This window comes from Mustela nivalis, assembly GCF_964662115.1.
Source record: "Mustela nivalis genome assembly, chromosome: 8".
Taxonomy (NCBI): domain Eukaryota; kingdom Metazoa; phylum Chordata; class Mammalia; order Carnivora; family Mustelidae; genus Mustela; species Mustela nivalis.
The window spans coordinates 123,662,797-123,690,721 of NC_139027.1; the positions used below are offsets into that span (position 1 = coordinate 123,662,797).

General features: G+C 56.4%; 1 protein-coding gene across 1 annotated transcript in view; it reads left to right on the forward strand.

Annotated features, from left to right (window-relative positions):
* VSTM2L (V-set and transmembrane domain containing 2 like) overlaps window positions 1–27,276 on the forward strand; it is a 33,224-nt gene extending 5,948 nt beyond the window's left edge. The window contains exons 2-4 of the mRNA XM_082745423.1: window positions 17,764–17,933; window positions 19,512–19,562; window positions 26,591–27,276. Of these exons, the coding sequence (XP_082601549.1) occupies window positions 17,764–17,933; window positions 19,512–19,562; window positions 26,591–26,863 (494 nt within the window). The 3' untranslated portion in view covers window positions 26,864–27,276. The remainder of the gene's footprint in view (window positions 1–17,763; window positions 17,934–19,511; window positions 19,563–26,590) is intronic.
* Window positions 27,277–27,925: the final 649 nt, after the last annotated feature.

The following is a 27,925-nucleotide window of genomic DNA, read 5'->3' on the forward strand; positions in this document are numbered from 1 at the left end:
GCCCCTCCTGCCTCATACTCTGTGCTGTTGTCGCGAGCTGCTGGCCTAACAGAGGCTGCTGTCAGCTATTGGAAGTGAGCATTCATTTATTCCTTCATTCATTCAACAAATAGTGTTTGAGCACCTGCCATGTACCAGGCTCTTTTAGCCACTGGGGACATATCAGCGAAGAAGACAGATAACGTTCTTGCTCAGACAACTAAACCTATAAAAAAATATAAGTATAAATTGTGATAAGAGTGAAGAAGCAGAGATGACGCTCAGCCCCGAAAAGGCACTCCCGAGGCAGCGAGGGTGACTGGTAGTGAGCTCCCTGTCATACAAGAGATGCAAGCCGGAGCCCACCATGTATTAGCTGGGGGCATTATGGGAGAATCCCTGTTTTATTTCCCCAAGGAGCACAGACTGGTGAAGTGGGCAGAGAAGTCAGAACACTGTGGGTGCTCATAGCAATCTGTCACACAGTAATTTAGTGATGGGCCCTGAGGGGCAGAGCTCCCAACTCAGAGGATGCCTGGCCACCCCGCCTCCAACCAGGGAGGCCATGGCAGGGGTGAGGGCCTCTGCTGTCTTCTGTGTGAAGAAGTGCGGGCAGTGGCTCCTTTGTGACTCACTTCAGCTCCGGGTTAAAGTGCTCAAGTTTGGGCAAGAGAAGTAGACCTTGAGCCTTGATCCTCCCTCGGCCTCTGTCTACCTGGGTAGGCTTGGCGGGTCTCTGCCCTCCTCTGGGCCTGCCTCAGTGACCCCTGAAAATGGTGAGTTCACCCAGGCTCTAAGCCTCCAGAATCCTTCCCTCTGTGACCCTTTCCTTTGTCCTCTTAGCGACAGGTGCAGAGGGAGCGGAGAGGGATTCTGTCCTGCACGTGGTGCTTAGTCTCAGTGGCCTTCAGGGCTCTAAGAACCAAGATGCCAGACAGCATCCCCGGAGCGTTTTCTCTCTCCCTGGCATCTTCCTCACCTCCTCCGTTCAGCCTCTTGCAGGCCCATGTGGAGGATGTTCCCATTTTAGAGACCAGGACATGGAGGCTGGGGGGGGTTGCTCTGGGATCGGCCTGAGGCCACACGGCTGTTGAATGACAGAGCCGGGCTTGAGCCCAGCTTGTGGGGCTACAGGGCTGGAGTTCTGTCCCGCTCCTGGCTACCGAGCCTGGAGGGCGTGGGGACGGTTGCTTTGTTCTGGAGTGGCACTCTGGCTTTACTGGATTCTCTCAGGGTCCAGGATGCCAAAATGCTGGGAAGGCCTGGGTCTGGCTGCACGAGCATGATCTGAGAGCCTAGGCTCCTGGATCCAAGCCCAGCCGTGTCGGTGGGGGTGCTGGGACCTTGTGAGTACGCGTGGGGCCCTGGGTGCACCTGCTCGGGTATTCTGCCAGGGGCTGGTGGTTTTGCCTGACCGTATGTCTGGAGTGTATGTGTTCGGCTATTTGGTCATGTGCAGTGGAGGAACTGTGGGCGGGAAGGAACCTGGGTGGCCGTGTAGCGTCCCAGCCGAGAGGGCCAGACTGGGCCCTCTGCTCCGTGCGGCATGCAGACCTGCCTCCCCAGCCCCTGCAAGCAGGTGCCCGTGGGACATGAGGCATGGAGGCTCTGGGAGCATCTGGAAGGTTAGAGCTGGAGCTGGAGGGGGGGTTCACTCAGGGCTATCAATTAGGGGGCTGGCAGTGCCCATCTGTGGCAAGTGTTCTGCCTGCCCCTCTCTCCGGCTCACTCTCTCCCAGGGTCAGACGCGCGCTCTCTCTCACTCTCTCTCTCTCTCTTTCAAACTCTCCATCTTTCTTTGTCCCTCTCCCTGTGTCTGCTGCATCCACCTCCCTCCCTCTTCTTGTCGCCCCACCTCCCCCTCTCTGTCTTCACACGCACACACACACGCACACACACACTCCTCTCTCCAGGTGACACCTCAGGATTACACATGCGTCTGTTCTGTGTGTCATCGTGACACCCACGCAGAGCAGGCACTCGACAGATGCCAGGTGAATGAATGAAGTGGAGGAATGAATGACCAAGGGGGAGGGGCTCCAGGGGGCCCTGGAGCTTGCCTAGACACATGGTTCCTAATTTTCTTGGAGGTAGCCGTCTTCTGGAGCATCTGATGAAAACTGGACCATTGCCTCAGAAAAATGCTACATGGGTTCGGGTTCGTTCCAGCAGGTTCGGGGAGGCCCCCAAGGCTCACCTGTGGCTCCAGGGGAAGCGGTCTTCATTTCATCTGCGAAGAAACTGAGGCCCAGGGTGGAGCCAGGCCGGGCCCCAGGGATGTAGGGTCAGTGCGCAGCAGAGCCAGGAGCGGGTATGGAGTCCCCCCCACAACTCCACACTGCAGCCCTTCCATAACAAGCTTTCCTGTCCTTCCCCAGCGAGCTCTGGGTGAGTGTCTTCAGCGGTTGGGCACGGGGGAGAGGTCAGGGAGGACAGCAGACCAGAGATGGGAGCCCTGGAAGTGGCTCAGGCAGGTGAACTCTCCCGCAGGGGTCTCTCTCACCAGAGTGGTGGCTCTGTCCCAGTGCAGTCAGGAGGACTTCCTGGGGGAAGTGGGCTCCTGGTCTCTAGGGCCTGCTGGGGCTGAGTGGGGACTCCAGAGGCTACAGGAGCTTCCTGGGTCTGGCAGGGGCTTCATCTAGAGAGCGTGCATGTGTATCAGGCGAAGCAGAGGCCAAGCTTGGTGCGGCCCCCACAACCCGGGGGGGGTTCTGAAGGGGAAGGCGCGGGGTGTGGCTGGCGTGCAGGTGGGACTGAAGTGGGGGTCAAACAGGACTTGGAGACTGGGGGGGGTGCTCTTGGAGGGGGAGGGGGAGAGGCTGCTTCCTGGACTAGGTCCGAGTTTGCAGGCTCGCAGGATGCTGGGGCTGGCCGCAGAGGGGTTAAAGGAAACATGGGTTGGGCAGGAGAAAGGAGCTGAGCACACATGTGTGTGTGCGTGTGTGTGTGTGTGTGTGCATGTGTGTACCTACCCTGCTTCCTTTCTAATGCTCACCACCTCCAGGATCCCTCCTGACTTCAGCCCAGCGATTTCACCTGACTGGCAGGCTCTTCCCCACCTCTTCCACCTTCTAGCTCTCTCCATGCTCTGCAGACCTCCTCATGGGGCCCCACCACCTGTCAGAGCCTGACCATGGTGACCCCAGCAGGCACCCTGCGGCCCCCATCAACACGCCCATCTTGCACAGGAGGAGACAGGCTTCAGAGGTGCAGTCGTTTGACGGCCCACACTCGGCCAAAGCCAGGGGGGCAGAACCCAAACTTCTCTTCCCTTAACCACGCGCACTAAGGTGGTAGGGGATGGTGCCTGGCTGGGCTTCGGGGTCAAACACTCTTGGGTTCAGATCCCGGCCCCCACTCAGACTCTCTGAGCCTCACTAGCCAACTTGGGGTTGGGGATCTTGACCGAGGCCCCCTTTCTCACAGCCCTTGGGCTTGATTCCTAGCCCAGGGCAGGGAAGGTGCGAACAGACTGCAGGGTGTCTGTTTTGCTTTGTGAGGTTCTAAAAAAACTATTTCCAGCCTCAGAGGCAGCGGCAATTAGGGCTGGCTCACTGGGGAGCTGTTTGCCGCCTGTCATTGGCCCCAGGAAAGGGTCCCTAATGGAGGCCCGGCGGCCAGAGTGCATGGTAGTGGAAATTGCGTTCAAAACAACCCTACACTAATGGTCTCCTGGCAGGCAGAGGAGAGGGAGGGGGAAGGCAGGCTGGCTGACAGCTGATGGAAGACCTCTGGGCAGGGGCCCTGAGATTCACCAGCTGGTCTCCTTGTGTCCCCAGAGGCCCCAGCAGTGGTCCCTAACCCAGTTAGGCACTGGGAGTCCTGAGCCCCATCCTGGCCCTTCTGCTTTCCATTAAATCTCCTCCCGAGCAGAGGGGACAGTAAGTACAAAGGCCCTGGGGTGGGCCAGAACCCCTTCAGCTAGAGATTCTCTGGTTCCTGAATAGCCCTTGTGTTTCAAGAGGCCAGGCCAGTATAGTCTTCTAGGTGAGGAAAGGGTAGGTGGGAGCCTTGGAGAAAGAGGAGCTGGAAAAGTCCAGCCTGTGAGAGTCTAATAATGCTTCACAGAGCCCACTAGGTGCTGGATGTTTACAGACATGGGTGATCCTCTTGGGTCCCCACGATACCCATTTTCCAGGTGAGGACACTGATGCTTGGTGGTTTGCCCACCACAAGGAGGTACAGTTCAGGTTCACTTTGGGGTCAGCCTGACTCCAGAGTTCATACGTTAATGGCTGGGCTGCTGGATTTCCCACACACAGCCAGGCAGGTGTGGAAGGCTAGGGCAGGGCAGGCCCTGGGTCCCACGTGGGGCTGCGTTGGCCCCACACTAGGTCGCGGGGACATGACACGGCTGCCAGCGTCTGCTTCAGTTTCCCCCTTCCTGTTGGTCTCTGTGCTTGGCTTTCTTGTGCCCTCTCCCCTTCTGCTCTGGTCTTCATGGCCCTGGAGCTTGTTGGCCCCTGCCTTGGTGCCCCCCACCCCTCTCCCTTGCCTTCTGCTTCTCAGTGAACCTGGGGATGCTCCCTTCTGGGCTCCAAGGCAGCTGCTCCGCTGTGGCTGTTGCAACCTGCCTCTGCTTCCCGCACTCACCCGCTCTCTGCCTCTGGCAGGCAGTAAGGATGGTGCGTGCCTGGGCTTTGGGGTCAGACTCTAGGGCTCAGATCCTGAGTTCCCTCGAGCTCTCCAAGACTGACTACCCGTCTGAGCAGTGGCCTCACCCCGCCGGCTTCGCAGGCTGTGCAGGTGAGGAGAAAAAGACCTGCCGTGGGCACGACCATCAGGATGCCTGTTGGCCTTCTCCCGTCCCCTGCTCCCCCATTCCGGTCCCGGCCCTGTCCCTGCCTTCCTGTGCGTTCCCACCCGTGCCTCCCTCCCTCCCAACCCTTTCTCTCCCTGTGGCCCAGATGTGTGGGAAGAGGAGGCGGGAATTCCACTGGGGAAACCTGCTCCGCTCCCACATCCTGCAAGTGCCAGAATATTTTCACTCTCCTTAAATCTCCCTAGATTTGTAATTCCACTGCTGTCTCCCTCAATATGTGCCCGTGGCCTTGGGAGGCACCGTGCCCCCAGCTGCAGCCAACGGCACTGCCCGCCCAGCAGTGTCAGGAGGGCTGGGCGAGGGACCGGGCCAGTCCCCCCCACTCTCTCTGTGCCTCAGTTTCTTCGTCCCCAAGAAGAGGAGAGTCAGAGTGGCTACTTCCCATGTTGTGTGGGGAACCAGTGTGAGATTTTATCTGATGAAAGGAGCGTCTCTATAAAAAGGAACGCAATCTGATATATGGGACAGTGTGGGCGAATCTCGAAAACATGATGCTAAGTGAAAAAAGCCGGTCCCCAAAGACCACGTATTATATTCTTCCATTTGTGGGAACTTTCCAGAACAGCAGATCCAGTCAGAGACTTGACATTGATTGGTGGTTGCCAGGGGATGGCAGAAGGGAGCATACCTGCTTCAGGGGCACAGGGTTTCCCTTTCGGGGGATGAGAATGTGGGGGGACTAGAGGGAGGTGGGTGACACAACACTGGGAATGCCCTCAGAGCCCCCGGCTCGGTCACATGAGAACAGTCGATTTTGTGGTGTGAATTTTACCTCAGTGACAAACTAAGTAGAAAGGACCCATCTCTATAGCAGTCCTCTGTGCCAGATCAGCCACTTTATAATTGTCAGCGTACCTAATCCTTACAGGGGCCTCGTGAGGTTGCTGTTACCATCATCCCCATTTTACAGATGAGTAAACCGAGGCACAGCACCGCCAGGCACTTAGCACACAGCAGGTGTTCAAAATGTCAGCTATTTGGATTTCTTAAAGATTTTATTTATTTATTTGAAGAGAGCACGAGAGCGAGGAGGGTCAGGGGGAGAAGCAGACTCCCCACCGAGCAGGGAGCCCCATGCAGGGCTTGATCCTGGGGTTCCAAGATCCTGACCTGCTGAAGGCCGATGTTCAACTAACTCAGCCACCCAGGTGCCCAGCTATTTGACTTTTATTGGTTGAGGCGGCCCTCCTTCCCAGTTAGTGGGTCAGGGCAAGGACCCCCCCCAACCCCCCCTGGGCGTGTGTCCTTCTGCATGTGTGTGTGTACACATGCGTGTGTGTGTGTGCACGTGTGCGCATGTAACTCAGCAGTGAGCAGCTGCCACCAGAGAACGGCACGTAAGGAGGCTCTCCTGGTTCCCGCACATGCAGACACTCTTCACCTGCATTCATTTCATCCTCACAATGAGCCACGTGGAAACGGACGCTCAGAGAAGGCAGGCAACTTACACGAAGCCACACAGCAAGGCAGGGCAGAACCGCAGCTTGCATGCCCACGCGTAAGTCCTAGGTTTCACTGCCCACCCCCCCATCCCTCTGCCTCCTCCTGGTTCCCCTCCCCCATCTGCCCCCTTAGGGACACATCAGTACTCCTGCGGTGGAAACAAAGGAGGCCTCTGACTGGACCAGGCAGAGGGCCATGGACTTGGGGGGATCAGCCCACGAGGCAGAGCGAACAGTACCCCCATGAGGGGCAACGTTTCTTTGATGTTCTCCTGTGTCATTCAAAATTCATGAATTCCGTATTCTATTTCATAATATATTTATGTTTGTTTTAATACAAAAATAATGTTCTTTCCCCATTTGGGGCCGTGGCGGGGATCCACGCCTCAGGAGGTCGCTTCCCTGGTTTAAGCAGCAGAGACCGTGAGGGCATCCGCCCTTCCTTTCTTTGTTCCCTCCTTCTGCAAGCAGGCCTCCTACGGGCCTCGTTGAGCCTGAAATGGGCATCAGTCCTCCCCACGTGCAAGATGCCGTAAATCAGACAGAAAGCTGCCCCGTCGGGCAGGATTGGTGGGATCGGTAGGGTTGTGACAGGTGAGTGGCAGGGAGGGTCCAGTTCCTGGGCCTCTTGGTAAGCCAGGGCTGGGAGGTGGGGACGGGGGATGAAGGTGACAGAGGGTCAATAGCAGAGGAAGCCAAAGCCAGGCCACCTCTAAGCAGCCCTGCATCCCCGCCCCTCAGCAGCCTTGCATCCCAAGCCTTTCTGACTGAGAAGCATCTCTACCTGGTCCTCCCCTGAATTTAATGCACAACTCTCGCCAACCTCCCCTGTTCCTGCAAGAAAATGGACAATGAGACCCATAGCCTTCAGCAAGCTGCCTTCCCTGGCTGGAATTTATAGACACTGTATGGTTCTCATGGTGTTTATTTTTACAGTTACCCTCTATTTATGGCAAGTGATGCTGATTTTCCGTTTATGGCAGCAATAAAAGTCTCCTTTTAAGCTGAATTTATTTAAGTAAAAAGGGAAAGGTGCTTTGAAAATAAATATTAAGTAAATAATAGTGCAGGTGCTTCAGGGATCCTGCAGAAATGGTGAGGGGGTGTCCACAAAAGGTTGGACTTGTGAGACTCTCTCCCTCGGGCATGCCCTTTCCTGTTCAGAGCTCCTTATAACCGTGCTAACCCCAGCCAGCCTTCAAGTCCAAACGTGGCCCACCTTCCAGAAGTTATCCCTGAGTCCAGGCAGATGTGGGCATGCCTTCATCTTCCCTAACACTTGCACCTCCATTCTGAGCTTCTGCATATCTCTGGGGAGGACAAGGGGAGACCACGATTCATGGCTCTGTGAATGGTGCACACCCTGAACAACTGTACATGGCGATACATACAGGTTCAGTTCCAGTCATTGTCCATACAGTGGTCACAGGTCTGTGTATCTGCCCTTCTTGTGGACTCTGGGCCCCTTGAGGGCCAGAGCCTGGCCAGTGCATCCTGGGAAGCCCAGCACAGGGACGGGTCCATGAAGGCTGATCTTCATTGCTTTTGCAGGGAGGACTTGAGGTCCTTCTGCACGCCCAGGCTGCCATCTTCCCACCAAGGCACACTGCAATTCCCCAAGCTTTTGTACAAACGGGCTCCTTGCACTTCTTGAGAAGAGGAAAACTTGTCCACTCCAAGATCAAACAACCTTCATCGACTCACACCTCGATCCTTCTCCCTCCAGGCAGCTGGCCAGAATGCTCCCCGGGGCCCTGCCCCTCCCAGAGCAGACGCTGTACCCATCCCCAGGGAGGAGAGGGCTCCTTCTACAAGCCTGGCTTCTCAGTCCGCAGGGGCTTTGTCATTCAGTTTATCTGGTTTTTCCTCTTAGGGACATTTTACATCTCCTGATTTCAGGAGCAAGGTGAGGTTCACGGCTGAGCTGGGGCTTCCTCAAACACTCCCTCTGCAGCCTTTCCCTGTCCTGCCTCCCAGCTGAGAGTTAAGGTGGCCATGGGTCTTCTGCAGCTCTGACCCCCAGCTGAGCTGGACACAGAGCAGGCTTTCTGGAAATAACCCCCAAGGAGTCACACTGCATAAAGCTGAAGGAGACGAGGGCCCAGGGAGGACTGGGCTTCTGCATGGGAGATCCCTTCCGCCAGCCTTGGGGCTGACATCTGGCTTTGTCCCGTCATACTGTGTGGCCTCAGGCCCTGACACACCCTCTCTGAACCAGGCTACCTCCCTCTGTGAGATTGGGCAGGTGATAAAGAACACCACCTCCTCAAGTCCTTGGGTCCCGTGCACGGTACCTGGAGGAGCTTGCTTCCTGTAGTCCCTGGGGCGGGCCCCCAGGTTCTCTGAGCGATGTTGCTCAAGTCATTGGAAAAAGCTCAGGTGGCTGGAAGGGGTGGGTGGGGGGGCGCTGCGAGAGCCCTCAGGTGGACTTACTTCCTGCTTAGAATGGGGTGGGGGTAGAGGGTACTCGGCATTTGGGGTTCCTAAGGCCTCAGTCTGAATCCCACCTCCTCAACCTACCATGACCTTCTGTGAGCCTCAGTTTCCCCACCTGTAGTAAAGAGTCAAAGACCCCTGACCTGCAGGGTCACTCTGAGGCTTACGTGGGATCAGACACTTCAGCTGTCGGGTGCCTTTCTCATCTGGTTCCCGATGAGAAAGGTGAGCCCAGAGGGGGGCTGGTGCCGGCCCTGGGCCTCAAGGGTTCAGAGAGCTCCCCGTGATGCCGCCACAGCACTTCCTGGCCCTGCTGACCCGTGTTTCTGCCCCATTTCATTTCTGGGCACATTTCATATGACAACTTTAGGGGCCCTCTCGGGGCGCTCAGGCTGGGCTTGGATGGCCAGGACAGAAGGAGGGAGGGTGGGGAGGGGTCCAGCCGCTGGGGCCCCATTCAGGGCCTCCCAGGATGCCTGTGTCCACATTGTTCATTTGTCTGTGCCTATCCCTGCTCTTTTGGGCACAGTACCCCCCCTGAAATTCTCTTCTGGCACATAGTAGGTGCCTAGTAAATGAACGATGTCTGTCTCTCTCGGTTTGTTTCTTATAGTTCCAAGAACTGAACTCCTCTGGGTTTTTGTGTGAACTTCCTCCCTTCGCGCATTTGTTCACTCCTTCAGCACATGCGGGACAGCTGGGCAGTGCTGGAGCTGGGGGGGGCTCCCAGGCAAGGGGAGACACAGACACCTTAGTGTCCGTCACAGGACACGCTCCAGGGGGGCCATCCAGGGCTCCAACGATGGCTTCCACACCTGCCTGGGCAGGGAAGTCACCTCCAGGCCCAGGGCCCCCCCGTGAGCCACGACTCTGGGAACTGCGCCCAGCGGGCAGGGCGGGTGGTTCAGTTATGGACTCTTAGAAGTGTCGGGAGAGACAGGAGGGGCCGACACAGCTGGGGTCCAGCAGAACCAGAGCCACAGACTTTGGATGCCCAGCCCAAGAGCCTGACTCTAGCTCTGAGAGCTGGCAGTTTCCCATGGGGCATCCTGAGTGTGAGGGTTTCCTGGAGCTCCCAGGTGGCCCAGAGCTGAGAAGAGAGAAAGGGATCCTTTCTCTGCCTTCTGCCAGAGCCACTGTGTGTGTCTGGTGTCACAGCAGCCAGTGTCCCGCAAACACCTACCGCATGCCTGGTGTGCTTGGTGTCCCAGCTGCCGGGACGTAGCGGTCAACAAAGCCGACTCCCATCTCCCGCCTTTGGGGAGGCTTACACTCAGGGTGGGAGAGGGCTAGCGGGTGAGGGAAGTCAGAGAGAACTAAGTGGTAAGGGAAAAGCGTGAAGTAGGGAAGAGGCAGACAGACGGGGTAGGGAAGACTCAGGCAGTGACGCTGGAGCTAAGAATTGAGGGCGGTGTTACCCTCTCCCCCCCCCCCCCTCCCCGCTCCTGGCGCCACCCCACCCCCACCCCGCCACCGTGCACTGGGGAGCACTCCCGGCACAAAGTCCACGGAGAGGCTTGTGGTGTGAAAGCCACTGCTGCGGGCCGGGGAAGCCCAAGAGGCTTTTAAAAAAAATTGTAAAACAACATCAAATTTACCATTTTCACCGTTTTTAGGTGTACAGTTCTATGGCGTCAAATACATTCAGGTTGCTGTGTACCCGTCCCCACCATCCGTCTCCAGAACTTTGGCATCTTCCCCAGCTGAGGCTGTGCTCCCATCCATTCAATGCTCCCCGTCCTCCTCCTCCTCTCCCCCTGCCCCGGGGCAGCCACCCTGCCACCTCTCTCTCTGAGTTTGGCTGCCCCCGGGCCTCGCGGAATCAGACAGTATTTGTCCTTTTGCTTCTGGCTTGTTTCATTCGGCGTCACATCCTCCAGGTTCGTCCCCGTTGGAATGTCCCTCCTTTTAAGGCTGGATAATATTCCGTTGTACGGAGAAACCACATTTTGTGTATCCGTTCATCGCTGGAATGGGCCACAACACAGTAGGACTTGGCAAGAGATGGGCTGAGCGGGGACCACGGGGAGCCTGCTCTCACTCTGGCAGAGACTAATGGGTGGCCTAGGATCCAGTCCCTGCAGGCTTCATGGAGGAGGCAGCCTCAAACCAGAGATTTGAAGATGAGAAGGGCAAGGAAGGCTGTGTGAAGGGAGAGAGGAGATATGGGGCTGGATCAGAGGGTCAGGGTTCGTGGGCTCTGGCCTCAGAGGTGGAGGGAGCCGGGGGGTGGGGCTGGGCTGAGGCTGCCTCTGGTGGACAAGTCCCCTGTGGCCTGCCTGTGTGTCACCGGCTGCCACGGGGCAGGGGGCTGGCGGGAGCCAATGAGGAAGGAGCAGAGGTACAGGACTGGTGGACAAGAGGTTTCACATGGTCCAGGCATGAGGGAGGTAGAGACACTGTACTCCTGCTTGATCTGATGAAGCTAAGAGGAAGCATCTTTACAATCTTTCTGGCGATGACAGAACTTTGAGGTAGAATGTGAGCGAAGAGAATGATGCTTGTCAAGCACCGACTCTGTGCCAGGAATGAGGCACGGGTTGTCTTGTGTCATCCTCCCCTCTCTTTCTCTCCTTTTCTCATATGAAGAACTGGGGTTCTGAGAGGCAAAGGGGCTTGTCCAGGTCACACAGCTGGGGAGTAGAAGAAACAGGATTCGAACCCAGGCCTGAAGACAGAGCCCTCGATGTGGTATCGAATCGGGGTCTGGAAGGTTAGGAAGGAGGTCAGGCCCTGGTCCTGGGCAGACAAGATCTTTCCAGGTCCTCCTTTGCCTTTACCAGAAGCCAAACCCACTGACTCGGGCCAGGGCCCCGGAGCTGTTTCCTGCAGACCATGCCCTGATTACCAGGCTTAGGGTTAATGACTACATTGCTCCCCCAATTAAAAGCAGAAAGGAAGAAGAAGTTGCATTCAATCAAGCCCCTTTCTCCTTCTCTTGCAGAATCCTAATTTGTGGACATCGGTTTTAATTGTCTTCCCAGCAAGCCCAGCCCTGCTCAGGCCCTGGGGCAGGAGAACACAATTGCTTCCTTCTCAAAAATCTATAATTATACCAGCCTCCCCTGAGACGGCTATGGGGAGTTACCTGAGCAGGGGGGCAGGGCTCAGGACAGGGGGACGTCAAAGAGAAGAGATGGATTTTATGTCCCAAGCTCAGCAGGAATGCTAACTGGAGATGGGCAGGGTATGGGGGGGGGGGTGGTCTGGGTGGCTGAAGGGAAGGACATAGGGCAGGGGATAGGAAGAGGGGCCGCTGGAGCAAGGTCTAGAAGTTATGGGCTCCACACTTAAGTGCTCTGGAACTGGGTTCAAATGCAACTGCTTTCTCTGTGGCCTTGGGCAAATCCTTAACCTCTCTGGGCCTCAGCTTCCCCACCTGAACAATGGGGATAATAATGATCCCCCCGCTCCCACAGCATCGTGGTGGGGACAAATGTCCGTGCAGAGCTTCGCACAGTGCCTGACACAAGTACTCTGTATTTCTTCGACGTTATTACCGTGCCATCATCATCCTCAAACTTAGTGCGGGCCGCCTTCCAGTTTCTGGTGTTGATGGGGTACCCTTTCTCACAGACCTGGGACAGGGAGTAAGAACCTCTTGCTGGTGGTTAGAGCTGCCTGCTTCTAGTGGAGGTGTGAGGAGCTGAGCTCCCCATCTCTGGAGGTATGCAAGTGGGATGTAGAGGTGTGGAGCCTGGTGGCTGACCTTTTCCTGATAATTTGGACTAAATCCTGATGGGGGCTGATGGAGCCCCGGGGCTTGGCCCCAACTGCTGGTCAGACCCAGGTTCAAAACCCAGCTCTGTGTGAACTTGGACAAGTCCTGCCTCCTTTTTGAGCCTCATTTTCCTCATCTGTCGGATGGGGATGAGCAGATTAGAGAGTCTTAGAGATAGTGCCTGCATAGTGCTCGGCATGTAGTAGATGCTTCATAAATGGTATGGATTCTTTTTAAAAACAATGAGAAAGCTTCCTGGAGTTCCCTCCCCCTTGCCTTGGCTCACACCATTTCTTTTCTCCTTGCCTCCGCCTATCAGGATTCACCCATCTCAGGGCCCGGCTGACATGCTCCTCCTCCCCCAAGTAGCAGTGACCCCTCCCCTTCCCAGTGCCCAGGACACTGCTCTTAGTACATCACCTTCTCCCCCAGATTGTCTGAGCTGGTGGGGTTCTCGGATCTTCAGCACCCACCCCCATTGAACAGAGGAGCAAACTGAGGCTCAGAACAGGGGAGAGATACTCCCTAGACCACATGGCCCGTCCGTTGGCAGAAAGAGGCTCAGTCCTCCATCTCTGGTTCCAGCCCTGTGCCCCGGATGCTCATTGGCATACGCCGCTTCTCCATCAGGGGCTCCTTGGGACAGGCCCGGGGACAGGGAGACTCGGGTTATGCCCTCAAATGCCTGGAACCTCATTCCCCACTTGTCTTGCAGACACGTCGCCCCTATTATCACTGATTTGGGAGACAACGGGATCCTGAGGGCCCTCCCCCATCCCAACTAAGCAGTTCCTAGCAGGATCTGAGGGGACCAGAGAGACCCTGGGACAAGAGTCTACTTTGGTGGGGGGAGGGAGCTGGTTTCTGCACACACAGATGACTCACCTGGCTCCAGAAGCCCTTGCAGTCAGATTTCTATCCTGCCTCCTCCCCAAAGCCCTTCCCCACTCTTGGCCCCAAACCATGTCCCCACCTGGAGCTGGGGTGGGTGGGCAGGGAGCACAGCACCTCCTTTGAGAAGTCTTCCCTGATTGCCTTAGGGGTGAAATGCCTCCTCTATGCTTTTCCCAAGTCTTTGTGCACCCCAGCCTGCCCCACAGGACCCTATAAGGCTGACCATCTTAGACTGTTACTTTTTAAGAAAGACCTCTGCAGCCAGACAGAGTTTAAATACCCCGGAAAGATCATGGCCGTGGGTGTCAGACAGGCCTGGGTTCAAATCCTAACTCTGCTGTGTGGTCTTGGAAGGGTCATTGCCCTGCACTTGGCCTTGGCTGCCTCTCTTGAGCAATGGGGACGTGTGATGGGGAGGAAGGATTCACCTGCCAACACGCGCCCCGCCCCTGTGACAGCTGAACACTGGGAATGTGGCTTGTCGAAATTGAGATGTACTATAATCGTGTCCAATTCATGCTGGATTTCTAAAACTTAGAGCAAAAGCGAATGTAAAATATCTCATTAATCATTTCTATTACATGTTGAAATAATTTTTTTGATATCTTGGGTTAAATAAAATACATGATTAAAATTAATTTCATCTGTTTAAAAAAATTTCTTTTTAACTTTTTAAACGTGGCTACTAGAAAATGGCAATTTCTGCATGTGTCTGCAGTTCTGGGCTTGCGTGCTGGGCTGTTGGACAGCGCCCTCTAGAGGGCCATTGCTGGGACAAGGGAGAGGACAGGTGCCCCCTGGGTGAAGGGGTCGTCCCCCAAGTGTGTTTGAGAGTTAAAGGGCCTGGTGAAGGACTCAGGGCCTGGCACCTGACTTTGCTGTCCCCTGGCTGCTGTGTGATGCCAGGCCAGACCCCACCCCCTCTGAGCCTTTCTTGATACATCAGTAAAAAGAACCAGTGGGCCAGGATTGGCTTTTCAGTTTGGGGGTGCCCGTGGGCGGGGGAAGCTGAGCTAGGATGGATGAAGGCCTGGCCCTTCTCCAGGTCCCCCGTTGGAGTTCCCACCCAGGGAAAGCCCATTTCTGCCCTTCCTGCCACCCAGGAGACCCTCCACATACCTGTTGGCCAGACATGCTTCCTCCACTCACACATCTCTAGGGGAGGAGAAGCGGGGGGTGGAGTTATACAGGCACGGGTTCCAGGGCCGGCTCCGGCCTTCCTAATCTGTTGTCCTACAGCCCTGGACCCCTTTTACCCAGGTGCAGGAGGAAAAATGGTGAGCACATTCTGATTCCTGTGGCTCAGTAGTTGCACCTGGAGAAGGTCACAGCTGTGTCCCTCTCACTGTCCCTTAGCCAGCCAGGTCTCACAGTTGGCAGCTTTGGATCCAACTCTCCTCCTCCCCTCTTCACAAAGGCCACTGGGTCTGGATCAAAATTCAGCTGTTCCAGGAGAAGGGGCCAAGCATTCACTGTGATCCCTCTCAGTCCCTCCTGATGGCTCAGAGCCTCCATGGCCCCCTGCAGTCCTACCTGAGCTGGCAGGTTGGCATCAGGGAAGGTGTCGGGGGCTGGGCCTGGCCTAGGATGCTCAAGGTGGGGACCTGTTGGCTCTAGACCCTGCTCCACCACCGCCCAGTCTTATCTGTCCTTTTGTTCACCCGGCAAGTATTTACTGAGCACCTACTAGGTGCTAGGCAGTGTTCTAGGAGCTGAGGATATATCAGTGAATAAGGCAGGCTCAGGGACAGTCCCTTCTCCCAGGAGAGCAGACAATAAACACAAAAGAAGCATTTTCACGGTGCTGTCTGGTACAGTAGCCATTACCTACAAGTGGCTATTTGTTTAACTTTAAATGAATTAAAATGAAATTAAATCTAAAATTCAGTTCCTCATCTGCACTAGCCACACTTCAGGTGCTCAGTAGACATGTGTGCCTGGTGGTTTCTGGATTAGCTCAGATATAGAGCATTTTCCTCATTGCAGAAAGTTTGTCAGACGGCACCAATAAAGTCTTAAAAGGGAACAGTAATTTGAAGCATGGGTTTGGGCGAGAGACGTAATGTACATGAGGTAGTTAGGGTACGCCTCCTTGAGGACGTGACGTCTGAGCAGAGTCCTGAAGCAGGGGAGGGTGGGAGCGATGTGGGAATCTGGGGTCGAGGGGAAAGTGTTCCAGCCAAAGGGAATACCAAGCAAGGGCAAAGGTCCTGAGGTAGGATCTCAACTGGAATGTTCAGAGAACAGCCAGGAAGCCATGGTGGCGGGAACAGAATAAGCAGAGGAAAAGCAGAAGCTGACACCAGAGGGGACGGACCCAAACATGGAAGCCCTTCCCTTTCATGGTAGACGCCATAGGAGAGTTTTGAGGAAAGAAGGAGTCGGCATCGGTTTATGTTTTGCGGAGGTAACTCTCACCGACCAGTTGCAAAGATATTGTCTGGAGGACAGATGGCCGTGGGGAGGCCAGTGGGAGGCCACTGCGCTGCTATGGGCAGGAGGTGGTGGCACTGGCCCAGCACAGGGGTGGCGGTGGGATTCTGCAGACATTCAGGAGGTGGCGTCCCCAGGGCTCCCTGCAGACTGAATGTGGGCTAGAAGGGAGGGTGAGGGGGGTCGAGGATGACTCTGGGGCCTGGGCACCCAGCAGGGAAAAGTGGGCATGGGCCGGTTTTGTCTCTTGCCCAGTGGGAATAAGGACAGTCCCAACTTTCAGATCGACTGCACGTGAGGGCACCTCGCACCTCACTGGGCTTGTGTTCAGTAGTTCAGCCATTCTCATTAAACAGGCTGTGTCCATGGGACGGTGGCCAGTCCTTCCCAGCCTCGCGGAATGTGGGAAGCCTCCAGAAAGCGCCTCATAAACCTTTAACCTCAGGGGTTAGGGACCTCACAAACTTTCTCTTAGTCCAGAAACCAGTTCCTGGAGTCAAGCTCCACATGGAAACCCCACGCGTAGAGCAGAAAAAGCAGAAGCTTCCCGACGGAGGTTCTTGTCCATCCTGATGCTTTCAAAGCCCTCGGAATCCTGGGGAGGGGTGGGAGGCAAGTGGCCCCCGGAGCAGGACCCCCACCTCCCAGCCCAGGGCCCCCTGTTCCTCCCGCCCCAAGCTGCTCGGGGAAGGGGCCGTACAGGGGGGACCCTTGGGACTGGCTGGGGGCACATCTGCCACTGGGGAGGACGGGCCCCCTGCAGGCTGCAGCATCCAGGAGGGGCCGGGGGTGGGAGCACTGATGGACACATTCCCCGGGTGACCTGCATGCTGCCAGGCGTCTTTCCCGGGCGAGATAATCTCTCCTGAGAAGAGGAAAGGATTCTCATTACATCTCAGGACAATATTTGTTTGGAGAGAGGAGAGACAGAACATATGGCGGGGAGGGGTACGGGCCACATTAAATGGGGATTTGTTTTCTCATTTACCTGGCGGTGGGGGGGGGGAGGGGGCGGGGCTCCTGCTAGGTCATTGGGTGGGGGGTAGGGGGGACCACCTGCCTCGGAATTTTCCTGGGGAGCTGGGCCTTGTGGAGGACAGGAGGCAGATGTGGCTCCCAGCGCACTCTGGGGGCCCTCAGAGGATGGAGAATGTTCAATCTAGTCACGGAGAGCCTGCTGGGTGCTGGGCACTGCACAGCCCCAAACCCTCCAGGTCCCTGTTCTCACGGAGCTCAGCAGGCATTGCATGCAGTGAACAGATATATGGTCTGATGGGGGGGTGGGGTGCCAGGAGGTCGGGTGAGGGGGTTCCTGCTCTGGGTGGTCAAAGACGAAAGGGGTCATGTTAGAGCCCTGAGTGACTTGAAGGAGCCAGCTGGGCAAAGAGAGACCAAGGATAGAGCATCCCAGCACTGGGCACAGTCAGGGCAAAAGTGAGGGGAAAGCGAGGCATGCCCACAGGACAGAGAGGAGAGCACGGGGCAGTGGGCAGGCCCCGAACCCCAGCCTGGTGGGCTTTATCCCAGGGGCAGTGGGGAGTTAGAGCAGGTTCTGAGCAGAGGTTTCCCCTGGTCTGACTTGGTTTTACAAAAATTGCGGCACTGGCTCCTGGGCCCTCGGGTTGAGAAGAATCTGGAAGGGAGACCAGTGGGGGTGACTAGAAAAATCTGGAAGAATTGATGAAAACCACAACCTCCTCCGAGGCCTCCTTGCTCCCGCCTTCCAACCCAGCCCTGCCCTGATCCCTCACTGCCCTGCGTGGGTCTCCCATGGCATCCACAGACTCCGGGATAGAGACCCAGCTCATGTGGGACCCTCAGGGCCCTGGACCTGCCCCGTCGTACCATGTCTTGCCAGCTGCTATCGCACAACCCTTGTCCGGCCTCGCAGAGCTCCTCCAGGGGCCCCTCGTGAAGCCGGGCCGTTCCCACTCCCAGCCGGCTGCTCCCACCCTCTCCCCGAACAGCCAGCCCAGCGCCGACGGGCCTTGCTGTTTCCTGAGCCCCAGCCACTCCTCACCCGCTTCTCCACACAGCCCTGTTCACAGAGACGCCCCACGACATGACGGCGCGGACGGGCGAGGATGTGGAGATGGCCTGCTCCTTCCGCGGCAGCGGCTCGCCCTCCTACTCGCTGGAGATCCAGTGGTGGTACGTGCGGAGCCACAGGGACTGGACGGACAAGCAGGCATGGGCCTCGAACCAGGTACAGCCCCTGGGGAGACCCCTGAGCGGGGCTGGGACCACCCTGGCCTCCAGGGTGCGGACGTTTTGCTGCGCCCTGAGCAGGAGGCAGAACTAGGCTGAACACTCAGGGTGGCGGCGGCATGGAGGGCCCTGCAAAGAGCACAGAGGCCCTCCCATCAGTGTACAGGTGGGGAAACTGAGGCCAAGGGTTCTGGGCACAGCAGGCACCCCCATCATTGCACACGCCCTCCCTGGAGCGGATGCTATTGGTGCCAGGTGCACACGCCTGCCACCAACCCCACGACTGACCCCTAGCCCTGCCACTCTGCCTCAGAATCTTCTCTGGGTGACAGAGCCCACCGGCCTGCAAGGCAGCCCAGCAATGACTGATGGAGCTGGAGGCCGCATCCCCCAGTGGCCTCGCCCGAAGCCGGGGTGACAAGAGAGTTCTACATTCTCTCCCTCGGTGGGGGAGGGTGAAGGAGGCTGTGGGAATCCGTTCTGGCTGCCCACGGTGGTCCCGGCTGGATAACACGCACACTACTGACTTCCTTCCGCCCACTCCCCTCCTGATGCTCCCTGGGGTCCCCTCCTGGGGAGACCAGTTGCACTTGAATCTTTGTCACAAGGTCTGCTTCTGGGGGAACCCAAACAAAGTCCCTTCCATTCTTACACGGGGGTAAATGCAGATAATGGACGAGCACGTGCCTATCTGCCCGCTCGCTCCCCGACGAGCACGGACATTCGCACACCTGCATGCGCACACATGGGCGTGCCCACATATGCTTGCGTGTTCATGAAATAGCCTCTATTTGTTCACAAATGCATATTAAAGATTTTTATGTATGCCTGTATTAGAGAGAGAGAGAGAGCACACAAGCAGGGGGAGCAGCAGGCAGAAGGAGAGGCAGGCTTCCCACTGAGCAGGGAGCCCGATGCGGGGCTTGATCCCAGGACCCTGAGTCCATGACCTGAGCCGAAGGCAGAGGCTTAACCCACTGAGCCACCCAGGTGCCCCTCACAAATGCCTATTAAACTCTGTCTTGCTCCTGGGGGCTGTCGACTCTCCAACACTCTCAGTCTGCCTCACGGGGCTCAGAGGACTAGGCAGATTGGGAGGGTGGGGGTCCAAGGAAGCCCGGAGGCAGAGAGCCTGTGGGTTTTCTGCAGTTGGCTGCATGGGCGGTCGGACTGCAGGGAGTAGTGTGTGAGCAGGACACTGTTGGGATTTGCCACAAACACATGACCACGGGTATGATACACCTAGGAACGAACACGTTCACAGACAGAGACCCAAGTGTAGAGACAGACATTCCAACAGACTCAGAAGGCAGATTCACTCACCCCCACAGATACCCACCTATCTAAATGCACAGCACACGTAGCTTTACAGGGACCCTCTGCATCGTCCTTGGCTCAGACTCACCCCCCACGCCCACCCCAAGGTGACACAGAGCCGAGGCATGCCCAACTCCAGACCCCCTGAGCATCGCTCGTCCTCCTGGAAGCTACAATCTTAGCTATTGTCCGTGCTCCCGCCCCATGATGCTAACGCCTTGTCTCTGCTCTCTCTGCCCCTCCTGCTCCCTCCCGACAGCTAAAAGCATCTCAGCAGGAAGACACAGGGAAGGACGCCACCAAAATAAGTGTGAGTTTTGGTAATGACTTCTTGCAAGGGCTCTAATGGAGGACACAGCTGTAATTTAAAAAAAAAAAAAAAAGGGTCCAGTTCAGCTGGGAGCTTGGGTGTGAAGATGGAGAAGAAAAAAGAAAGGGGGGAAAAACCAGCTTCGTTCTGTTTTTTAAAAGATGCAGATTTTTCAGGTTCATTGAATGACAGGCATAAAAAATGACAGGGGGAGAGAAGACACATTCTCTCCTGTCACGACCAAGGCTGTGGGTGGCCCGGATGCTTTGTGGCTCTGTCAGCAGCATTTTTAATTTGGGGAACCAACAGGGTCTAATGGGACCAAGCTGACTTTTTTTGGCCCATCATGACTGACTGGGGTCATGTCACGGTCACTTGGGTCATGTGGCTCCCAGGGCTGAGATGGGACATGAGGTTCTCCTGGGGCTGAGAACTACAACCGAAGGATTTTGGGATTGGCCAGGTCTTCTACATGCACTTGTTTTATCATTGCTACAACTCTGTAGGGAACAGCTAAGCATTCACCCATTTTATAGGTAGGGCAACTGAGGCTTAGATGGCTCAAAGATTTGCCATGATGTGTCTGAGCTACCTGTCTTCAGGGCTTGAGCTCCTTGTTCCTAGACTCTGCTGGGGCCTCATGTGGGAACCCAGGGGGCTCAGGGAGCGCCAGTTTTTGTGCAGGAAGACTGGATCAGTGCATGGGGTATCAGGTCCGCCAGGTCGCTAGTAAGTCCACTAACAACATCAGAAATGCAGGTGTCCACAGGGGTATGAGTGAGTATGGGGCAGGGAGTGACCTCCAAATTCACTCTTTGCTGATTCTTCCACAATTTTTCAAGGGTTTGTGGGGGAGCTCCGGACCCCAAGGCCAGTGAGACACAGATGTTCTGCCGCAGAGCAGAAGTCACAGCGCAAAGACCGAGCCCCAGCAGGCAAAGGGGGTTCCATGCTGGGTAATGAAGATGGGAGAACTGAGGCAGGGAGGCTCCTACAACCATCCGAACAGGAGGTGGGCAGACTAGAGAACAAGGGCCTTTACAGCAACTTTTGTGCAGTCTGCCCAAGGCCCTTCCCAGCTGGAGTCTGGAAATTCCAGCCACTTCCAGATTAGGACAGCCGCAGCTCCCCCTACACCCCTGCCCCTTCCCCTCTGCCAAGGGCACAGCCATCGGCAATACCCCCTTCCTTGCCCAGACACCCAGCGGTTAAGCCTGGGTGGGTAGAGGTCTGTGTATACATTAACACGCCTGCAGCTCTCTCCCCTGGGATTTTGTTTGGGGTTTAAGGAGTGTCTCAGGCAAAGGGAAGAATAATCTAATGGACTTAGAGGATTAGAATTCGAGGCTGCTAGGCCCCACGTGAGGGGAATGCGAAGATGCTAATTAGTTAAATAAAATAAATGTGCTCGCGTGATGGTGCAATCACTCTCGACCCGCAGCCCCCACAATTCCTGCTCCAGCTGGGGCTCCGGGGGTCTGGGGAGGAAACTCACACACAGACATCGGCTACCTCCTTGTCCAGACAGTGTCACACACACGGCAGTTGTTAAATACACAGACGTGGAGTCCGCCAACACCTGGAAACAGATGCACAGACCGGTTTCCTGCAGGCTAGAAGGTTCAGACTTTTCTCCATGGCCTTCAAGGCTCTGCTCAACTCGTTCTGCTTGCCCACTGGGCTGTCTCATCTTGCTTGACCTAACTCCCTCTCCCCTCCCAGCTCTGGCTGCTTTGCCACCATCCCTTTCCTGCCCACCTCCTGGCCTTTGCACGGGCAGTTCCTCCACCCAGAAAACTGTCCCTCTCTCTTCCTTCAGAGCTCAGCTCAGGATGCCTCCCTTAACCCTGTGGCTCAGCCGGCATCCCATTTCTGCCCTGGCTGCATTTCTATCTGCAATCATCCATGTGTGAATTTGTTTTATATCCATCCCCTGTCACCCCCGGACTCCGTGGGGCCAGGACTGGACCTGCCTGAGTAATTGTTACATTTCCAGAGCCTAGTACAGCATCTGAGACATAGTAGGTGCCCAATAAATAACTGAATGACTGTCACGCACCCAGGCCAACAGTGGTATAAATCCAGACACAGATTTTGGTATGCAGACTTGCCAACACACCGTGCATCTGTGCCTGTACGCGTATGTATACAGGTGACTTGAAGGCACAAGGTGGCTCATGGGGAGAGCCTAGAACCCAGGCCCTGTATCTGTAGGATGCAGCTGAGCCAGGCAGGAATTTGGCCCCGTAACTCCTTGTCTTCTAAAAGTCCTGATGACGATGGACAGCTCCTGATTTTAAACTGTTGGGACCTACTTTGAAAATCACCATGGGAGCTGAGCTCATGTCACGTACTAGCGAGGTGTCCTGGGTGCCGTGGGACCTCAGGCTCTGGGGGAGGAAATACCTTCCACTTCCCAGAGCCTGGTGTAGGAGGGCTCTGTGGCCTGTTGGGGCTGCAGCGGTAACCCTGGGAAGGATCCGAGTCAGCAGTGCTGAGGACACAGTGGGGCCGGCACCTCGCATCCCTGTACCGAGATCACCTTGTACCCTGGGAAGTCCTAGAGATCAGCTATCTGAATGACAGTGGTTACTAGAGTGAAAACTTCTATGTGTAAAGATCTGTCTGGCTGTCATGGAGAGCAGATCAGAAGGGACCACGGTGGCTTTAGGGAGCCTGGGAGGAGGCTGGGACGATGACCAGATGGGAGAAGCTGCGTCCCTAGTCGGTGCAAGGGGGCTGGACTCTGGAGGGGAAGAGAGGGGCCCGGTGATGGTGAGAAGGAAGAGCGTGGAATTCTGGATCAGACTGTGCCAGCGTGCACAAGGAGCAAGGGCAGAGATGACTTGGAAGGGTCTGGCTGGAGTGGGTGAGGCCTCCTGGGGTGCAGATTCAGAGGGACCCTGAGCTGGATTGTGAACACACGGTGTGGGGCAGGGAGGGCTGGTGGAAGTGTCTGGAAGCTGCTGATGGAGGCCTGGGAGCGGCAGAGCTCAGAGCAGGTCCTGGCCTGGGGCAGGGACCATCCTTCCCTGTCTCTCGCAGTCTCAGCCATAAGGCCACATGTCAAAGAGGTCTGACCCCACGAACATATATCAGCATGACTCATTCCTTCCGGCCTGGCTCTGGAAAGACCCCAACCTTGAGGGCCCCGGGGTGCCCCTGCCATGCCCAGAAAGGCCCGGGTCCAGGATGAGCAGGGAGGAGGCTGGGCTTGGTCACGGCATGGACTCGCTGTGTCTCTTTCAGCATAATTAGGTGCTTAATTACACGCGAAGGCCTGTCGATGCCTGTGCCCAGGTGATTATGATTTATAGCCAGACCTCGGTGCGGGGTCTCCTCTCCTCCTGGCCTCTCCAGTCTTCCTGGACAGCTGGGCCATAGAGTTTTCCACTCAGTGTGTGAATGAGGAAATCCAAGAGGCTGCTCCTTTCCCATCCAAGAAGCTGGCGTAGGATGCTGCCCTCCCACTGAATATGCCTCTGAGGATGGGCCGGGCTCCCCCAAGACAAGGAAGGCTGGGGAGCTGGGGAAGGAGGTAGGAGGAAGTGAAAGGTAGCCCTGTGGTTTATTGGTCATGGGAGGTGCCTCAGATATCTTTGTCCCCAGCTGGGTAGCCTTGGGCCCAGTACTTTACCTCTCTGAGCCTCAGTTTCCTGACCCACCATACAAAGGGTATCCTGGCAGAGCCTATAACACGGGGTGATTGCAGGACTTAAAAAAGATGTATGAAGCTTTTAGCCCATTACCTCTCCGCAGTCGAGGGCTCGGTAAACACTGGCTGCCTGTGTTGCTGTTACGGCTGCTGTGGGTTTTTTCTTTGCCTTCTCGATGGTGCTTCAGGGGATAGACACCAGGGCCGGAGAGAGCCGTGTCTCATGCTTGACTCTTCCCGAAGTACCGGTTCAGCGTGGGGTCTGGCTCTCTGTGAGTCCATGCAGCGTTGCTGGGGTCTGGCTGATTCCCAGCAGTGACCCAGCACCCAGCTTAGAGCGGGCGTCTGCTGAATGTCCACCACGTGCAGGAAGAACGCATCCGGGGAGCCTGGGTGCTGGTGACTAGTCAGGCCAGACACAGCCTCCCAGCTCCCTCCCCGACTCCCTCCTCCCGTCTCCTGAGGGCCACCTTGTTTGCTGGTGAGGGGGCAACAGGGTCAGGGGCTGGGGGTGGGGCGCAGACTGTCAGGGGGAGGGCCTCGCCTGGGGTCTGGAGCAGGAGGGGTGGGCTGTGTCTGGTGCTCCCTCCCTAGCAGCGGCTTCTCCCAGTGCTTCGCATTATTACTCCATTAGCGCCTTGTAGGGTTGACAAATGAAGGATAATTAATATCCGTGAGGGAAACAGATGTTGAGGTAATTCGCTCCCCGCTGTGCATTTGCAACAGCATCTCCTAACTCGCCTGAGAGCATGGCAGGGCCACGGGGCCTCCCTGTGCCCTTGGTCAGAGGTGATGGAATCAGCAGGGCCTGTGGCCTCCAGCTGGGCCAATCCCATGGCTGGGCAGGGGAGGCTGGTCCTCCTTAGCCCCACGCCAAGAGGGGCGGCTGGGGGGAGCCTCCCGCTGCTTCCTTCAGGGAGCTCTGTCTGTGTCCCACCTCATGCCTCCTGCTCCACCAGAAGCCCACAGTTTTTCTGCTTCGTGGAAGTGATGGCCAGCTGGAGATCTCAGACGGGCAGGCTCCTTGCCGCTGCCCACCTACTTTTCCTCTTCCCTTCTGGAGCCTGGGACATGCCCCCTCTGACCCTGCCAGCCTGGGTGACCATGGATGAACCGGTCATACTATTTGGAGGCGTAGCATGCATGGAGTCAGGCCTGGGTTTAGTTCCCAGCTCTGCCCTTCGCTGACTCACTGCCCGCAGGAAGCCTCTCCTCTTTTCCGAGACTTCATTTCCTCATCTGTAAAGTGGGTATAGTCATGTGTACGTGACCTCAAGTTAGAAAGCACGATATCTGGGTACCACTTCACATGGAGGAAGAAGGACCTAGAGGGAATCTACTCATTCAACAAATGTTGTCGCTGTCATTTATAGGGCACAAGGCCCTGGAGGGTCACTGAGATGAACAAAATTGATACCTTCCCTGCCTTCATGGTGTTTATAGTTTGGCCAGGGAGAGAAACAAAAAGCAAGTCGACAGACAAGACAATTGGTTCTCAAACTGTAATGACTGCTATGAAGAAGTTAAACAGGGGGTTGTGATGGAGGGCTTCTTGGAGGAGGTGATGTTGAAAATGAACAGGAGTCAAACAGGTGAAGACAGGTGGGGAAGAGCACCAGGGCAGAGAGACCAGCACGCGCAAAGGTCATGAGGTCAGAAAGAGCTTGGCGTTTGGAGGAGTTGAAAGGAGGCCGGAGGTCCGAGCAGGTCAGTGAGATATTGTAAGTCAAGTGTGCATGTGCCCCGCACTGCAGATGTGAAGACTGTCCTCTTTTGCATCCCGGCCTCTTCATGGCAAGGGTGACCTGCAGGGACCAACCCTCCAGCTGATTTTCTATGCCCGCCCCCCACTCGGGAGTAAGGGGCCAATAGGGCTGGGGCTGTAGGGCTGACACCCACTCAGCTCCAGCCTGGGCCTGGAAAGCCTACAGTAATGCCAGGTGGGGAGGCAGGTGGTGAGGTCAGGGACACGGGCTTGGGGACCGATCTCCCCATTCTGTGTGGGCAGGGCATGGGCTGCAGGAGGCGGGGGCGGGGGTCTCCTTTCAGTGGCAAATAAGAAGGGGCCAGGGAAGGATGGAAGCCTCTTCCCACCTTTCCTCTCCAGGCCCACCACCTCCCTTCCCACTTTCTAACTTCCTACATTGAATTGCGGACTCACAGAAAGTTACAATGATAGATCACAGAGTCCCCTGTGCCCTTCCCCGGGCTTCCCCAGCCATGTATCTTATAAAACTGGCCAATTGCCTCTTCTCTTTTCATTGAAGAAAAACTTTTAGCATTATAATCACTGCAGGTTTGTTCTTAAGAGCTCTGATCTGGAAACCACCCACATGTGCCCACCCAGGTGGCTGGATAAACAAATTGTGCGCTATTTCTCCGATGGAATATTACTCAGCAGTGAAAAAGCACAGAGTTTTGGGCAAACAACATGGAGCAGTCTCACTAATATTCCCTTTTGAGAAAGTGGCCACAAACAAAAGAGTTCAAGAACAGACCCAACTAGTCTGGAGTGACAAAAGTCAGGGTGGGTGGGGTGTTGATGAGGAAGAGCCACAAGGGTGGGCTCTAGAAGGTTCTGAGTGTCCCATGCTTTGCTTTGGGCAGCGGTCACACAGGTGTGCATGGATACAATTCCATCAAACTCTATGTTCTTTACTGCCTCCAAGGTATATTTCAGTTTTAAAATAAAAATGTAAAAACCTAATCAAATAAATAAAGAAGCAAAGAGCCAAAGTACAAAGACAACTTGCACAGACACTCTTGATCCCTGAGAACGGTGTGAGGTTATTAGCATGCTGATAGGTTTGCGGTCAGCCTCCTTTTTTGTGTGTTTTGTGTTTGAGGCAGTAGGACCTTTCACACAAAGCTGAGACTTGACCCTGCTATGTCCCGCGGCTCCCCGGCCCTCCCCCAGGCTCCAGCCCAGACTCAGCCCCTGTTCTGGGACCCCCGCGCATTCCCTCCAGTCTGTTTCCACACTTGCACACACATGTCTCCAAAGCCAGGACCGAGTGTTTTTATGCGTTTGTTTACAGAAACGGCCTGGCCTGGCCCCGCAGGGGCTGTGCCGTGAGATCTTCTTCCTCCCCGCGTCCGCGTGTCTGGGAGCCCAGCTCTAGCTCAGGCTTTTTAACTGTTGGGCAGTAGTTCATGCAATCAACCACCGCCTACTTATTCGTGCTGTTGATGGACACTGAAGTGGTTTCTGCTTTTTTTGCTATTTGACTCACTTTCCCGCAAGCCTCTCAGTGCCGTTGTGGGAGTGTCTCTGGGGCCCCTGAGCTACAAGTGGGCTCCCAGAACCGATGCTCTCCATCTTCCCAGCTGCTGCCTGATGGCCAGGTCATGGTCTCTCTCTCCCCCTCTCCAGGTGGTCAAGGTGGTGGGCAGCAACATCTCCCACAAATTGCGTCTGTCAAGGGTGAAGCCCACGGACGAAGGCACCTACGAGTGCCGTGTCATCGACTTCAGTGACGGCAAGGCCCGGCACCACAAGGTCAAGGCCTACCTTCGGGTGCAGCCCGGAGAGAACTCGGTTCTGCACCTGCCGGAAGCCCCACCTGCCGCACCCGCCCCGCCCCCGCCGAAGCCAGGCAAGGAGCTGCGGAAGCGTTCTGTGGAGGAGGAGGCCTGCAGCCTCTAGACTGATGCCTACCCGGCCACCCACCTGCCCCACGCCCCTACCTACAGCTGTACAGAGTGCATGAGGAGCCGCTGGACCGCTGGGGACGGGACTGCCTGGGTCCAGCTGCCTCCCCATCCCCAAGACTGCCTGTGGCCACCACGTCGGCCCTCTGCCCACCACTCCCTCGCTCAGCATGTAAACCCTGCCCAACCCTTCCTTTTCAGACCCCTGCGGTGACCTGGCTCGGAGAAGGTGGCTCTGTGCGCCAAGGGGACGACCACCCCAAATGCTGGGGCGGGCACCATGCCGGGGCCAGGCTGCCTCTCTGTCACCAGCTTCCGTGGAGTCCAGTGTTTTGCTTTGCTTGCTTGTCCCCCGTCCTGTCCCGAGCCGGGGCCTCCCAGCTTTCCTCTCCCTCCTTCCCCATCATCCTCCGCTTGAACCTGGGGGTGTGGACTATGGCCCCTCCCCGAATTTGGACTGGAATCTTCTGAGCAGAACTAGGGCCTCTACCCTGGCGAAGAACAGAGGCACAGAGCCCCCAGGAGAGCCTGGATCTCCTTGCCCATGGCCTGTGAACAGGGTCACTCACAGGCATCCTGGGAGGAGAGGGAGATACCCCACGGCCTCCTGAGTCAGGGGGTTCTTCACGTTCAACGTCCTTATACCTAAGAAACAGCTCACTGTCCCACTGTCCACAGAGGTGGGGGAACCAGGAATCTGCCCCTTCGCATGGCAAGTCCGAAGGAGGGCCTTTCCCCTCTGACCCAGTGGCCCTATGCAGAGATTTGCACCAGCAGGACCCCTTCAAGGGTCTTCGAGGCTCTCCCAGGAGCCCCCCTCTGCCAGCTCCGTATATCCCAGCCCCCTCCTGGGGCCCATGCCACACCCACCCAAGGGCCTGGGGCTGCTGGGAGCCAAAGGACCCCCAATACCAATCCCCTCACAATTCTGATTAGGGGGACACCCACCCCCTGGTAATTTGTAAATATTTCTCTTGGGCCCACCACCCCCTGGGAACTGGCTCAAACCTCTGGCCGCCCCTCAGTGATGGAGTTGGGATGTGGGAGAGGCCGAGGG